The sequence below is a fragment of the Tachypleus tridentatus genome, chromosome 11 (genome assembly GCF_004210375.1).
Source record: "Tachypleus tridentatus isolate NWPU-2018 chromosome 11, ASM421037v1, whole genome shotgun sequence".
NCBI lineage: Eukaryota > Metazoa > Arthropoda > Merostomata > Xiphosura > Limulidae > Tachypleus > Tachypleus tridentatus.
In genome coordinates this window covers 5,800,325-5,817,913 of record NC_134835.1, presented here as the reverse complement: position 1 = coordinate 5,817,913, position 17,589 = coordinate 5,800,325, and the positions used below count along the sequence as shown (strand labels likewise).

Here is a 17,589-nt window from a genome sequence, read left to right as displayed (position 1 = left end):
AGAATGAATATTTCAATGTTATTTTTTATTGATAAAAGCTTAATAGTTTTAATTTAACTTTTGGTAATGATAAAAAGAGTTAGTAAATGGTTTTCTAATTTATTTATAAAAATTTTAATCTTAAAATAGAATATTATTTTTTGTATATAATGTTGTTTCCAGTTTTTGTCATATTAATGAAGGATAGTGTATGGTGTAAAGGGGAAGAGTGTAGCTGCTAGAATGACATACAGATTAGGAATTTGATACATTGAAAGAGGATTTAAAGATTTGGAAATGGATGAGAAGATAGTAAAATTTGGATATGATTATTTTATGATGTAGTTTATTTTGCTAATCACAGCCTTTACTTTTTTGTTGAAAGCTATATGGATATAAAAATACTTTTACTTGAAAATATTTGTTCACATATAATAAAGTATTATTGATGGGCTGAACCATAACACATAAATGACATAAACACAAAATTGTACGTGTAACATACACAAAATTCTGCATCCATGCAAAAGCATGTCTTAGTTGGACAAAATAATATAGGTTCTTATAATTTGCAAGTTACAATTATTATCACTTATAGTCCTTAGCTTTCTCTGTCAATTTTCCTTATATATATATATATATATATATCTAGTTGCAGCCTGTCCAGATATTCAACTCAGATAGCCATAGACTAGTAAGAACTGTGAACAAGCTATCTTGACTGTGAAATTAAGTATCATACACCTTTACAAAGATATTTTATTAGTAAAACCCCTCTTGGTACTAGTCTTGGTCTTGACCCTTCAGATGTTTGTTTTTATATTTTACAGGTTTCAAAAATAAGACTGGCTAAATTAAAAAACTGTAACAGTGTTAGACCAGTCGCGTACTTATGATTATTATGCATTAAATATTGATTATGCAGCAGTTCACATGAGGCTCAATGTGGCATTGAAAATGTTTTACAAGTAAAACCCCTCTTGTTACTACACCTTTACAAAGACATTTTACTAGTAAAATCCCTATTGGTTCTACACCTTTATAAAGATACTAGTAAAACCCCTCTTGGTACTTTGCCTTTACAAGATATTTTTAAAAGCCCTCTTGGTACTACACCTTTACAAGATATTTTACTAGTAGGCAGCCCCTCTTAGTACTACACCTCTATCTAGATGTTTCACCAGTAAAACCCCACTTGGTACTACACCTCTGTTTAGATGTTTTACTAGACTACATCTCTATTAAGTACTACACCTCTATCAAGATGTTTTGTAGTTAAACACCTCTTGGTACTACACCTCTATCAAGATGTTTTATCAGTAAAACACCTCTTGGTACTACACCCTCTAGCATGATGTTTTACTGGTAAAATCTCAGAGATACACCTCTATCAAGATGTTTTACTCGTAAAACTCCTCTTGGTAGAGGTGTAGTATCAGGGGTTTTACTAATGAAACATCTTGATACTACACCTTTAGCAAGACTTTTACAAGTAAAACCTTTTGTTAGTTCTTACTACATCTTTGTAATGATGTTTGTAGCACCTTCCTCTATTTGTCATCAACCACCATATGCCCATACACTAATCCATAGTTGTAACACAAGTTATTCAAAACTAACAGCTACTATACATTGCATTATGTGTAATAGACTTACTACAGGTTTGTATGAACTTCATCTGGCATATGTATATATGTAGAATGTTAGCAATTTTCCCACATATTCAATACATCTAGTAGATCTGTTATGATCCTATTTGGCTTCAAAGATCATGAAGAATTTATTAATAGCAACATTGGTTTTAGTTTTATTTGCTACCATTATTTTTTATTTTTTCCAAGGTGTAAACATTAAAACAGACTTAAAAGATTTGTGGCTAAGATATGAATAAAGTTTGCTTGATGCATATGATTTTTATTCCTCTTGCTTTATTTTTCAGTGTTTCTGTTTTTTGTTTTGAATTTTGCTTGAAGCTGCTGCATGAGGGCTATCTGCACTAGCTGCCCCTAATTTTGCAGTGTAAGACTAGGGAAGGCAGCTAGTTATCACCACCCACCACCTACTCTTAGGCTATTCTTTTATCAATGAATAGTGGGATTGACCGTCACATTACGCCTCCCCACGGCTGAAAGGGCGAGCATGTTTGGCACCCGACCAGGATGCGAACCCATTGACTCTCAGATTAGGAGTTGAACAACTTAACCCCTCTGGCCATGCTGGCTCCTGCATTTTTTTCAGTCTAATTTATTATAATATTTGAGTTTTAGACATTGAGGTATCAACTACAATACTGATGGTGGGAATAGCTGTGCATTACCTATAACTCTGAACATGCTATCTAAACACTCAACTGAACAGTCGTGGACTAGATAAAACTGTGAACAGTTTGTTTTTATTGTCTTATTTGTCACCACTCATCACAAAACACATGAATGCAATATTTATTTGTGAACTTATGGCACATATTTTTAAAACTCTTAACAACAACCTCTGACCACTCTTTGCTCAGGGATGAATATTACACTTAAAATGGTTTAGAAACCTTTTTTTAAAAAACAAAATAGAATAGCTTTGAAAAATAATATTTGACTTATATTTTCAGATATCTGTAGAGTGTGCAGGTCAGAAGGTTCATTGGAAAAACCTTTGTTTCATCCATGCATTTGTACAGGAAGTATAAAATATATTCATCAAGAATGGTAAGGGTGTCACTTTAATATGTGATATACAAAGGTTTTGTAGGGGTTATAGCTTTTGTTACACACTTTACAAGTATGTGATATGATTTTCTATGGTGAAAAAACTGAGACATTGTAGTTCTACAGTTGGATGTTTGTATTTCCTTGTGGAATAATTTAACGTAAGCTTAATAAGAAAAATCCGATAGCAGTACTGTTACTTTTCCACATGAATACTTTATGACCAGAAGTGTCGTACAGCACAGTTTGAACAGAGGTTTGTTTTGTCTAACAACTAAGGACCCATTTTAACATTAACAGTGTTGTGAATTCTTTACTGAAACATGGTGCATTAGTTTTTATGTACTGGAATAGCTGCTATTCTTCTTGCTAATAAGCTATAAGTATAGTGAGATTCTGAATTCTAGATTTTTTTGAAGTGTTCTGAGGTAGATTAGTAAAATTCAGGCTTCACTTCAGGTTATGGCAAGACACAATTAATATTACATTCTCAGAGACTGGTGTATTTTTATTCACCACTGTAGATAAACTGATGTCAAAATATATGAGTGTACATCCACTGAGCACATGATTAAAACAGTTTAATTACAACCTCTAGTTCTCCAGTACTCTGGAAGGTTTTCAATATTCTGCTACACTGCTTCAGTCGGTCAGTTACTAATCTTACTACACGATAAGGTTCTTTTGAACATTTGGTAGGAAAGGACCTACTGCTAATTGGGCTGTGGTAATTTTAATGTTACGTGAATGTTTGTATCTACCTTTTAGAAAGGAAGGTCTGTTTTCTGAAAACATAAAGGTTATTGTGTTTGTTATAATACTATTTGTTTTTTGCATATGTGATTTCCTAGTATCATGAATATATGTATGGTATAATTTAATATTTTAGATTTATAACATAAACATGTTTTTACAGTAAACCATTTCATTTTTTTACATTAGTCATATTTATTGTCAAATGAAAATTGAATTAGTTGGGACAATTAGGTTTTAAAATTAACAGTACTATTTTGAACTAAAGGTGTGCCTGTATACCAAGGTATGAAAGTTTAATTATTAATCATGTAGGACTAAATTGTTTACTTTGGCCACAAAAACAGTGTATAGTTTTCTTTACTATGTTACACTGACATTCATTCTAATTAGTGCATTTTTTAATTTTATGTTTTAGCTTAGTTCAGTGGCTCAAGTATAGCAGGAAGGAATTTTGTGAGTTGTGTAACCACAGGTTTTCTTTCATGCCAAGTAAGTATTAAAAATGGTCTATTGTTTTGATGTTAAAAGTAAACCATCATTTTGAAATTAACATTTTCAGAGATTAAGTATTAATTGTGATAATATGTTTCACTTTAAGATGGACAAATAAATGTTATTTTGCAGATTAAAAAAAAAACTAGAGTTATAGTAATGGTTCTTGAAAGCATTGTTTCACTGTCATATGCTAGTTTATGTTTTACTTTTTCTTTTTATTAAGTTTATTCACCAGATATGCCCCAGAGATTGCCAGTAAAAGATATCTTCAGTGGTCTTCTTACGAGCCTTGGTACAGCAGTACGATACTGGCTACATTATACTCTTGTGGCTTTTGCCTGGTTAGGTGTTGTACCTCTTACTGCATGTAAGTATTTTTATTAGGTTTGTTTAAAAATATATTGCAATCTTAATCGTTTACTTGTTACCTTTCATAAATATATCCTATTGGCTTAAGGGTAACCTTTTGAGTTTAATGATATACTTATAATGTATTACTTTCTTCTCTGGTATGGGAGGTCTTTTGTAGTCCTTCACCTCTGCAGCGATTGCCCTCCATGTTTTGTCCTCTGCTGTCTACTCCAGGTTATCATCCACTTCTAATAAATGCAGATCACTGTTCAACACCCATCCTAGACCTTTCTTCTCATCTTCGTCAGCTGTGTATCTGTTTTTCTTGTATTTTCAACTAGTAGATCAGTATCATTTTTATAAGTCAGCATTTGTCTTGCTAACCATTACTCTAATCCAACTGAAAAGGGTATGAAACAATATACGGTCATCCATGATGATGAGAAAACCCACTTGTAGAGAAAATTGTGTGTGTAAAAAAATGGCTGGTATGGGTAGAGAAAGCACTGTGTAGAAGAGCTTCTACATACCTGCTCTTTTTGCATATATAATATACAGCCACTTTTTTATCAACATTAAATTGCCTTCTATTCATTGTTCATCCTAGAGCTGCTATCTCCATATAGGCATTAACTTAATTTTGCAGGAATTTACAACTTTTTAAAAGTATTCCATAGGCTACTTCTATGTATATTACTGTATGACTTCGTAAAGTGAATAAATATATGATGTTTTTTTTCTTTCATATTTCCACATTTTTTCACATAATTGATGTAGCATAACAATATCCACTGTTGTTGGTCCTGGTCTAAAAGTATGGAGTTTCTTTGCAGTTATATTGTTTGCTAATGTTATTAGTGGCAAGAGTGAGGTTGCATGGTAATTCTCACACACCTTTCTTTTCTTCGTTTTAAACATAAGTACGGTTATTTTCTCTATTCTTTCCATTTTAAACAGTTAGATGAAGTAAATTAGAATGTTTAATATTAGATATTTAACTTTAAAGAAACTATGATGCCACTGAAACTTTGTAATGGGAGGTAATTTTAATTTCCTACTCTAATGTTGTTCTGAGGTTATTAAGTGAAACCTTGTGAAATTTATCCTTTTGTTGTTTTCAGTTGCTGTATTTTATGTGTTGTCAGAAATTTTAAATAGATGGTTTACTTTTAAGTTGTAATCATATTCATGTTTGATTTACGTTCTTAGTTAAAAGTTAAAGATGGTTAATCTTCCTTTTTGTTTGTTTTGCACTGTTTCCTAATTACTTTAAACCAATGTTAAACTAGGATTTTGCTTTGTAATACAAGGCTAAGTAATCTTCATTTTTTCACGTTGAATGAGATCAACATGATCCGATAATTTCTAATTGGTTTTGTTGTATTTTGCACTTCATGTTAAAGCAGGGGGGTTCTTTTATGTTGCTTGCCTTCTCTTTGTAATTCAGATGGGTCAACATGATGTAATATTCTGTAACTTTCAGGTTGGGTACCAATAATACCACATTACTAAATAAGATCACATACAATGTGGTCACCATGTTCTAGCCATTATGCTTTGGATCTAGGTTTGGGTCTATAACGTGTAATTCCATGGATGAGACATGGAACTTTGGTGCCTGGTTGGGGTCTGAATGAATTCATGTTTTTTTAGTGATATTGGATTTTGCCTTTACCATCCAGGAATTAGATTTCATGTTGTCAGCACAAAGAGCATACCTGTTACAAAAATATTGCAGACCCCACTAGTGTGCTATTACTATATCTCATTCTTCACACCTCTGTTTTGTGCAAATGCTTTCTGTGTAGATTTTGCACTCACTGGCCCCTCCACCTTATCAGTGCAATATTCTAGCTAAATTGTGAGTAGAGATGAGTTTTGGAAGCTAATATTTTCCTGTACCAAAATGTATTTCTGTTAATACTTACTTCCTTTTACATTATCCTACTTTCCTCCCCATGAAATGCCTGATTTTAGGTCTGCTAACTGGACTGTATTGAAATCTGAATAGGAAGTAATAACACGGAGCTTTTATATTATATATGAATCAGAGATAGGGAAGCATTGACATAGCAGAAGAGAATTGCAAGATTTAACTTGTTTTGGACAATATAGTAGGTATAAAGGTTGGATCAAGCAAGGAAAGATTCATACCAATGCTATGATGGGCAGAGAAGAAAAATGCGTTGGGGTTAAGCTAATTTGCAGGATGAGGTAAATATTGGAAACACACTTTCGGTATAGGAAAGTGTTAACTTTTGTGACTTTGTTTTTTAAATATGTGTAGATATAACAAACAGTTTTAAAAAATCCAAGTGAAGACAAGGTGGTATTTTGTTACCTCTGCAAATAACACCTTCTGTTTCATATTCTAAGTGGATTGAGATTTGCGACCTTAAATTCTGAAATGCAAGTTAAATATCTGGCAAATAGTTATGAAGTAGACAATGAGAGCTTAGTTATTCAACTTGAGATTTGAAATGATTTAGTTTTTAGTTCTGTAAAACAATGTTACAGTCATAATAAAATAACAAAAGTGAAACTTGGTTAAATCACCCTCTTGAAGTTCTGTCAAATATCTGATTATAAGAAGATGCATCTGGTTACATTTCACAAGTTCCCCTTGTTAACTTTTTACAACCCAAGGACTGAATGTATCTAAATACATTTGTAATATCTAATGAGTTTTGTGTGTGTATAAATAGAGGTGTTTATATTTGAAATTTTATGTGAAAGAAGTTCAAAAGTTTGATAATTTAAATCTCTAAAAAATTCTAATACTTACAGAATAAGACTATTTACATTGTGGCATCACTGACAAAATGATTACTGCTTTTACTACTTTTAACCTTGTATGCTTCGACTAAATGTCTAGAAATTATACTTAAAGAAAAAAATTACAAAAAACCTTTGTAATAAAATGTATGTATTCAAAATAAAGTACAATATTGGATAAGTTTATAGGAATAAAAAACTGCTACATATTTACAATTTCTCTTTTGTTGGGGATTATAACATTAAAAATCAGGTTTTGATACTCATTGTGGGTCAGGTGCAGGTAGCCTTTGATGTAGCTGTATATTTAACATAAGATTTTCTTTTGGTCATTCAAAAATGTTATGTTTCTTTAAAAGTCAGAACTATATTTTATTTTGCTAAATTTTGTACATTATTAGTATATTGTTTTTCCTTTGTGAACAGTTTTTGTTTCTTTACTTTCTGTTTTTGCCCAGACTTTGGTCTTTATACATTATCTGTTGTTTTAACTTAATCAAGTTTGAATGTACCAGATCAGTATTAATAGCAAGTGTTCATTTTTAGGGTGACCTTACTGTTAAAATGATATTGATAGTAAATCGATAATCCCTCTTGAGTTCTGGCCAGTGTGGTTGAATTGGTTTGAATCAGTATGTTCTGATTCATTGTCAAAGTTTTATTCTACATTTTTGAGTTGTTTGACCTTTTATCCCACAAAATCTTTAAAAAGACCTAAATAAAAAAGTGGTATTATACTAGGATATAACTTTATAAAGTATTGAGTTCATCCAACAATGAATGAATGATTGGCATCCAGTTAGTGTTTAGAAGAAAGAAAGAAGACAAAACAATAGAAAAAGAATGTTTCTTTGCAGAAACTTAACAAAACTAAAGAATGATCTACCACTTTCTATATTTTGCTAAACTGTTGATTTTTTAACTGAAAAGGCATTTGTATCTTAGTGCTAGAAAAGTTCTTTTCATACTATAACCTGTTTCTCCATAGCTTAATTTGGTGAGACTTTGTATCAGTGAAATTAAACATTGTCCATTTGGGAAATTAATGAACAAAAAGGGAACCTAATACCCATTAAGATTTAATTTTCAAACAGTTAATAATTTTATTTTAATCTGGAGTGTCTGACAGTTTTTATACTGTTAAGCAGTGTATTTAAAAGCAGAGATATAGCATGTGGATAGAAATATTTACGTTAGTTTGTTCAAATTAGACCATTTGATGTTGCACGCTTTTTACTTGTTATAGCTGATACATCTTCCTTGAGCTTGTTAATTATTTACTTTGAGACACATTTGTTGTTACAAACTTTTTACTTGTTATAGCTGATACATCTTCCTTGAGCATGTTAATTATTTACTTTGAGACACATTTGTTGCTTGTATACTTTTTACTTGTTATAGCTGATACATCTTCCTTGTTAATTATTTACTTTGAGACACATTTGTTGCTTGTATACTTTTTACTTGTTATAGCTGATACATCTTCCTTGTTTAATTATTTACTTTGAGACACATTTGTTGTTACACACTTTTTACTTGTTATAGCTGATACATCTTCCTTGTTAATTATTTACTTTGAGACACATTTGTTGTTACACACTTTTTACTTGTTATAGCTGATACATCTTCCTTGTTAATTATTTACTTTGAGACACATTTGTTGCTTGTATACTTTTTACTTGTTATAGCTGATACATCTTCCTTGTTTAATTATTTACTTTGAGACACATTTGTTGTTACACACTTTTACTTGTTATAGCTGATACATCTTCCTTGTTAATTATTTACTTTGAGACACATTTGTTGCTTGTATACTTTTTTCAACTACATTTCTTCAACCAGTAATTGATTTTGCAATTTTAATTTGTGTATTTGTGTAGTATATGTCCATATTGTTACCAATGTAAGTAACCGTTTAAAAAAAGAACATTTTGTCTGTATTGATATAGCTAACCTATATATATATATAAAGTGGTAAAGTTTTCATGAAATATTTTTATTGATAAGTAATTATTCTGTGAGAAGATCTGTAATTTTTATTCTTATTTGACAAAAAATACTTTTCTTTGTTAGGTCGAATATATCGTTGCTTGTTCACTGGCTCAGTAAGTTCACTTCTAACTTTACCACTGGATATGCTTTCAACGTAAGTTCTTAATTACTACTTTATTTCAGATAACTTATTGCCAGTGGCCCACTTTATGAAAGTTGGTTAACAGTGTCACTGTATTAACAAAATTCTTATGTAGATTTACCTTTTCTATATGCTATTTCCAAACTCCATAAATCTCCAATTAAATTTAGGTTTATTTCTAATTCAATAAGAACAATTATAAACAACTGGTCATTTTATTAAATAACTTACTTAATACTTCACTTGGTAAAGTTAAAAATATAAGTGTTGATAATAAAAAACGTACCTTTTGGATAATAAAAAATAATCAGCCTATTATAGAATTTCTAAGAATTGTGAACAAATAAATAGCATTCAAATGTTTGATTTCACCACACTATACATCACAATTCCATTAAAAGATTAAATTTTTTGTTTTTAGATTTATTAATAGAACAGTTTTTTTTTATTCTTTCATAGAACTGGAAGGAAGAAAACTTAGCTCTTAAAAATATAAAAGGTTATATTAAATTTCTGCATTTACAATAATTATATATTTTTCAATAACTATGCATTTAAATAAGTAATAGGAATTCCAGTAGGAGCTAACTATTCTACTTTTATTGGAAATTTATATCTTTACATTTATGAGAACAGCTTTATTTTTAAACTACATAAACCCAGATATTTTTGCTTTAACTTAGGTATATAGATGATTTGATTAGTATAAATAATTCTGAAATAAATAATGGTATTAACACTATCTGGTAGACTTAGAAATTAAAAATACATGAATGTCTAATACAGAAGCACATTATTTAGATTTAGAAAAAATTAATCAATAAGGATATGAATATAAAGAAAATATTTTGCCTTTCCAATTCATGGTTTACCCCCTTTTCATAGTAATGTACCATACCCTTCTGTTATAAACATTATAACTTCACAATTATTCAGATTTTGTAAAATATGTAATAGATTACAGTATTTTATTAGTAATGTTGAAGTACTGATACAAAAATTAATATTGAATGGGTTTAATAAAGAAACTTTAAATAAAATTATTAAGATATTCTATACCAAATATACAGTGGGCAAAAAAAGTATATGGCCACAATATTTTCCCAAATATATCTTGCACTTTGATTGGTAGAAAAAAATAATTTTAGCCAATAAAATCTTAATACCTTATATTTTGTATTTACCGAAGGGATTTCTGATACACAAACTAAGTTATAAGATATGCAGCCAAGAAGATACACACATACAAGCACTGAATGAAATATATATGTAACCACTATGTGAATAACGTAAATGAAAATGCATTTTCAACAAACTTAATAGTTAATCTTCTTACCTTTCTTAATAACAACCTCAAGACATTTTTTCTGCATACTTTAAGTAAGTTTTCGAAGGTAAGTCGCATCAACTTCATCCCATGCCTTCAAAATGGGCTTTTTGAGAGATTCAACATCCTGATATTGCTTCCCATTTGCATAAACTTGCTGGGACATCCACCCCCAAACATTCTCAATTGGATTTAAGTCTGGAGAATTGGCAGGCCAGTCCATAACGTCAACATTCCATTCTTGAAACTAACTGCTAGTTGCCTTGGAAAAATGTATAGATGCATTGTCTTGCTGAAATATGAACCTAGTCCCATAATGCAGGTGCATATATATGGATGAACACCTTACTGCATATTAAGACTTATTTCAAGTATAAAAATTGATGGTTGCAATAGATTTAATGGGTGAGGGCTGGGAGCTATACTAGTTAGTTCAGATAACTGATCGGGGACCCTTCATACCAGTATAATTCATTTTCTAGGCGACCAGTTAGTACCTTTCTACTTTAATGGGGGCTGGAATGCTAACTTAGAGTTAAGTTTATTTAACTTACTTATCCCCAAATGGAAGTACCTTACTTTTATTTTGTCTTCTTTACTTTAGAAAGCAGTCACTTTCCCACAACTGTCTGCAGGCAGTAAAAGGGTGATATCATTGTGGGCTTGACTACCCACATCTCACTGTCCTGTTTCTAATCTCTATTATTTTAATTTCTTTTGTTCCTTTGTTTTATTTCTTTCTGTGAAATGAGATTGAAAGTAAGACTGATAGGTGGTGTATCCCCACCACAGTGCAGCTCCTACTTCTTCAATCACCTCCAAAACCAAAGATATATTCTATATCTCATATTATAGTCTGTACCTTGGGACCCTTTTAATTGGTGCAGTTTTGTTATTTATTTTTTGTTTATGTTTGGTTATAACAAACTATATATATGCATTGGCAATCTGTTGCATTTATCCTTTTGATCTTAGGTAGTAAATGCTAAGTTAATTTATGTATCAAACACTTATATTTTGTATTTCAAAATATTTCTCTGGTTCTATATGAAGTTTAAATGCATGGATTTAATTTTCACATACTTGTATAGTTTACTATAACAACTCATGTCAGAATGACAAGTTTGTGCATAAATACCATTTAACTTTTGCTTATCTTATTGTAGAAATAATGTTTTGTTTTCTGTTTCTTGTGGCAAAAAAAAATCCATAGTTACACAATACTTGTATACCCATGTCTGTCTCTTATTCATTTAACAACTTAATTACATTATCTTCATACAGTTTTGCAAAGTTTAATTTGAACTTATAACCGCAATTTATTATTCATTATATCACAAAATTTCAGCATCTTGGAACAGTCCTCTTACAAAAATTTTTAAATTTTATGTTATGGTTCATTTTTTTTTACGTTTGAATGTGCATTTAGGGCTTGTTTTTGCTGTAAGTACATAGCTCACATAACAAGACAGTGTAGCTGATTTCATTATTCCTGGTCATTTAAAGATCAAAATGACTTCTGATATTTCTTTATCTAAATACAGTTTCAGCTTTTCTCAATTGTTTTAGGTTTGTCTATAAATTAATTTAACAGAAAAGTTCAAAATAATCAATTCCAATACATCATTTCCCCCCCTCACAAGATTAGCTATTCTTGTTTATTGCTGCCTTCTGTACACTCACTTTTTACTATGCATGCCATAAGTTTTCTACAACACCCTCCCCAGTGGAAGCAACTGATTCCAGTGTGCCTTGAGCAAATCTTCACACATCACTTATCCACCAGTAGGTTATAATATATTCACGTGATGCATGTGAGTCCCTCTAGATATCACTACCAAACCACCACTTCTTGTTTGATGTCTTTTTTATTGTGTTCTTTTGTGTTTGAGATTGTATGTTCTCAAAATGTTTATTTTAACTTAAAATACTGTTTTATTGATATTATTTCAATTCATTTACTGTATTTCTATTTGTTTCAAACACTGTTGTCAACTACATCACCACAAATTCTGAAGTTAATATCACCACTTCAGATGTCATACAGTCGATACAGGTGATGGTAACCTGACAGAAGTTTTGTTCATGTTTTTATGTAGGAAGATTAAACATTATATGGGTCAGTCTTTATCTCCAAGTGTTTTCTCCTCTTCCTCCTGATCATGTTAACTTTAATCATCTATTTCCACCTGCTTCTTTTGCCATGCCTTCCCATACTCTTCCTGAGGATTCTGTTTGGCCTGACCCCTGACATTCGGGTTTATGCTGACCAAAACTGTCTCTCACAGGCTAACAGATCAATTGACCCTTGCAATTTATAGAGCAAGCTGTTTATATCTTGACCAACAACTGTTGGTTTCACTTCTGTCTGTATGGGGAACTGGATGTGAAACTTCCATTGGTCTCACTCATGCTTAAGTTTCCTGCTCCATTTTACCCTCACACCCCTTTTGCATTACCTTCCCATGATCCTTCTGCTGTCTGAGACTCTTTGCAGAAATACTGAGTGGTTTTTCTGGGAACAACCTCTCCCTCCTTACCTCCTCATTGGCTCACTTATCCTTAGCTCTGGCTCAACATACAGGGGTATTGTTGTTGGGACCTTCTAGGCATGATGCTGTTTTATCTCAAACCTATTTACAATTTCTTTATTTCCATGGTTTGTGTATGGTGCCATTTTTTTTAAATGTTTCATCTTTGATACAGTCCCAAATTCCTTGGTATCTTGGATGGCATCTGCCCAGCAACACTCTGCCATTTCCTATCCAGTTTCCTGTTTATCTCAGTCAAAGCTAAGTGTGGTAGCTATTTCAGTACTCATTGTTTCTATTCCTTACCTGTCCCTCCTTCCCACTGTGCAGTGGTTTGCTGTTTACTTGGAGGATGCACAATACACCAGTAATTTTTGATAACGAGAAACCCACTTGAAATAAAAATGAATCTCAGATTGGCTGGTATGGGTACTAACACTTTTATTGATAAGCAGAGAACAATGTTTCGATCTTCCTAGGTCATCTTCAGATTAACAAAGAGAGTTTGAATGTGACTGTTGTTGCCGGACACATGCCTTAGGGACAAGAGTAAAAAATGTGTACAGGATTGTAGGTGGCATTGCAGTTGGATGTTAGGTTATTAATTACTACAAGTATGAAGGTGTTTCTTTATATTAGTTTAATTTTGGTTTTAGTTTTTGTATAAGTAGGACTTCTTTGATTTTGCTCTTGTTTATATTTGTTTCCCTACTTAGTATTTGAAAGTTTTTTATGATTATGTTGTGTTTATTTGATTTGCAGTGCTCAAAAATGTGTGAAGATATTTTTTGTGTTCTTTGAATCTCATTTCCATTTTTTTGCTTGTTTCTCCAATATAGAAGTCATGGCAGTTATCACATTGTATTTTATAAATTATGTTGGTGTTATGTTTGTCAGTGTAATTATTACATAGTATGGACTCTAGTTTTGTACTTGGTTTTTGAATAAATTTGGTGTTTATATCCACAAAACTATGCTCACCTGATAGAATTAATGATAAAATCAACAAAATGAAATAATACTTCATCAACACCAATAAAGTTTTTTAAAAAAAAAGTGGAAAAAATTATATGCACACACCTAGACCAACAACAAACAAACAACAATAAATCCCAAGATACAACAAACAGGCAAAACCTTATACTGTTGTATACCATATGTTTCCACGTTGTTGTTTTTTGAAGAAATTTGTTGATGTTGATTAAGTGTTTTATTTTGTTGATTTCATCATTAATTTTATTTGATGAGCATAGTTTTGTGGCTGTGTTTGTTTGGTTTCTTAATATGTCGAGTTTTTGTTTTATTTCATGTGCTGAGTCCCAGGGGAATGTATAATCCAGTATGGTTGATTTTCCTGTGGATTTCTGTTTTGAATTGTGTATCAGTTCTAGTGATCTTGAGGTTAAGAAATTCTCTGTGGTTAGTTTCTTCCTGTTTGCATGTGAAGTTAATATTGGGGTGTATAAAGTGAACATGATTGAAAAAAACTAAGTGTGTGTTCTGTAGATGTGAATCCAGCAATGGTGTCATCAACATACCTCTACCAGTATAGTGGTGGGTGTAAGGCTGAATTGATCACAAGTAAAAGTTCCAGTGACTACTTGGTGGGTTCAGACCCAGTGGAAACTTTCCTTGCAACTTTCATTCTTTGGTGATGTACTTTTACCTCAGTTGTATGTGTTCATATTTTGTCAGAGCGATTCAAAATTTGTTTTTTTCCCCACCTCTTGTGTCCCAGGTATCTGTTTCCTTCCTTTTTCCTTGGGATCCAATAACTTCCCAACATCTATTGAAAGTGGTACAGGAATTCCTCACCTAACATGCTGTCAGACTTGTCCCACTTCATTAATCAGGATTTTAAACTTATCTGTTTGTTTTTCACAAAAAAAGATCAGGGACTGTAAGCCTGTCATCGATCTTTCCTACCTCTATCACAGTGTTCATCTCCTTTGTTTCACCATTGAGAACTACCTCATCATTCTGTGTGCATTTTTTTCCATGTCTATGGATGACCAAGATGTACATCTCTAGTATCTTACCTCATATTCTAATCTCTAAATAGTCTTGTCCTTTTGTTTAGTTTGTCCATCAAGGGATGGTTTATCAAGTTCACACCCTACCATTCGGGCTGACTTCAGCTCTGTACATTTTCTGTTGGAGGATACTAGCTTTTGCCCTTTCTCTTCATGCCATAGGGCTACATTTCCATTTTAACATCAATGACTGGCTGTTTCTAACCCATTCTGAATAGAAATCTGCCTGCCTTACTCATCAGCTCTTTCTTGAAGCAGCTAAGTCCTATCCATTACTTTGTGTATTTGGGTGTTTTTTTCAACACACACCTCTGTCAAGCCCAACCTTCTCCTCTTAGGCTCTGTTCTATGAAATTTTCAGTTTTGACATGCTCTGTCTTCTTCCTCACTTTCTGCATATGAGGTACAGTCACTTTTGGGATGTGGTCTTCTGTGAAACCACTAATTCTCCTCAGCCATGCACATGTGCTCCCTTCAATGGATTATGCACAATTAGTGCAACCTTGTTCAGGATCCCTTGGAAACTCCTATCACCCTTCCTCCTTTTTTTGTAGACAAACTACTTTACTGATTGGACAAAACTCACACGTTGGCAAATGTTTCTCTTTCACCTCCTTATCTGGACATTTCTTTATTGATGCATCCTTTCAGAGTTGGGGTGCATGGGTCAGTCACCAGGTGGCTTTGGGTCATTGGTCTCTAGACAAAACATCTTTACATTTCAACATTCTAGAGCTCCTAGCTGTTTGTTGGGCTTTGGTTGACTTTCTTCCATTGCCACACATTGTCTGGTAATGATCCATTCTGTCAGTTCCATGGTGGTGGTCTATATCAACCACCAATGTGGACCGGGTCATGTTCCTCTGTTTTTGCATGTTGGGTATCCTATATTTGGCCCACTTGCAACACATTCATCTAACTGTGTGTAATGTCCTAGATAGCTTTCCCACCCTTACACATGATTTACCTGATGAAGTGTTCCCTTCATCCCCTTGTTTTCTGATGGCTTTGCAGTCTGTGGGGGTGTTTTTCACATTCATGGTTTTGTCATCTCTCTCAGTCACCAGTCACTCCAACTTTGGTCCCTAGTTCCTCATTCTCAGGCTGTGGTTATAGATGCCTTCAGCCAGGATTAAGCATACAAATTCCTATATGTTTATTCTTCTCTCCAGTTACTTTATCGGGTAGTTTTCTTAATCCATACCACGACGTACTGGGTTCTTCTGATTGCTCCCTGCTAGCTAGCTTAACTAGGATTTATTTTATTTACTCCACCTACAATGTTCCCTCCAGTACCATTTCCCTTATTACCAGAACTCCTTTGTCAACCCCAGTAATCAGCTATAGATCCTACACTTTGTCTTGTATATACTCACCTGGCTTAATCAGCTATAGATCCTACACTTTGTCTTGTATATACTCACCTGGCTTAATCAGCTATAGATCCTACACTTTGTCTTGTATATACTCACCTGGCTTAATCAGCTATAGATCCTACACTTTGTCTTGTATATACTCACCTGGCTTAATCAGCTATAGATCCTACACTTTGTCTTGTATATACTCACCTGGCTTAATCGGCTATAGATCCTACACACTTTGTCTTGTATATACTCACCTGGCTTAATCAGCTATAGATCCTACACTTTGTCTTGTATATACTCACCTGGCTTAATCGGCTATAGATCCTACACTTTGTCTTGTATATACTCACCTGGCTTAATCAGCTATAGATCCTACACTTTGTCTTGTATATACTCACCTGGCCAATCAGCTATAGATCCTACACTTTGTCTTGTATATACTCACCTGGCTTAATCAGCTATAGATCCTACACTTTGTCTTGTGTATACTCACCTGGCCAATCAGCTATAGATCCTACACTTTGTCTTGTATATACTCACCTGGCTTAATCAGCTATAGATCCTACACTTTGTCTTGTATATACTCACCTGGCTTAATCAGCTATAGATCCTACACTTTGTCTTGTATATACTCACCTGGCTTAATCAGCTATAGATCCTACACTTTGTCTTGTATATACTCACCTGGCTTAATCAGCTATAGATCCTACACTTTGTCTTGTATATACTCACCTGGCTTAATCAGCTATAGATCCTACACTTTGTCTTGTATATACTCACCTGGCTTAATCAGCTATAGATCCTACACTTTGTCTTGTATATACTCACCTGGCTTTTGTCCAGTCCTTGGTAAGGAGATCTGGTTTCTTCCATCATGTAGCTTCTCATTTGGCCCAGTCCATCTCTTCTTCTTCTGTGAAAGTGTATCAGAGAAAGTGAAAGGTCTTTAGTACTTGGGCCCAGGTTCAGGGTTTACCGACTGCTTGTCCTACTGTTGCTGGTATCTCTTAGTTTCTCATGTGGCTTTTTGACCAGGGGTCTTCAGTCTCCAAAACTGTGCTCACCAAATAAAATTAATGATGAAATCAACAAAATGAAACAAAACTTCATCTACATCAACAAATTTCCACCAAAAACCATGGAAA

The 17,589-nt window shown here is 32.9% G+C and overlaps 1 protein-coding gene across 1 annotated transcript in view; it reads left to right on the top strand.

The window, feature by feature from the left end:
- Nucleotides 1–2,584: 2,584 nt before the first annotated feature.
- Nucleotides 2,585–17,589, top strand: part of LOC143231633 (E3 ubiquitin-protein ligase MARCHF6-like) — a 74,060-nt gene continuing 59,055 nt past the window's right edge. The window contains 4 exon segments of the mRNA XM_076466171.1: nucleotides 2,585–2,678; nucleotides 3,850–3,923; nucleotides 4,153–4,296; nucleotides 9,129–9,201. Coding sequence (XP_076322286.1) covers nucleotides 3,917–3,923; nucleotides 4,153–4,296; nucleotides 9,129–9,201 — 224 coding nt within the window. The 5' untranslated portion in view covers nucleotides 2,585–2,678; nucleotides 3,850–3,916.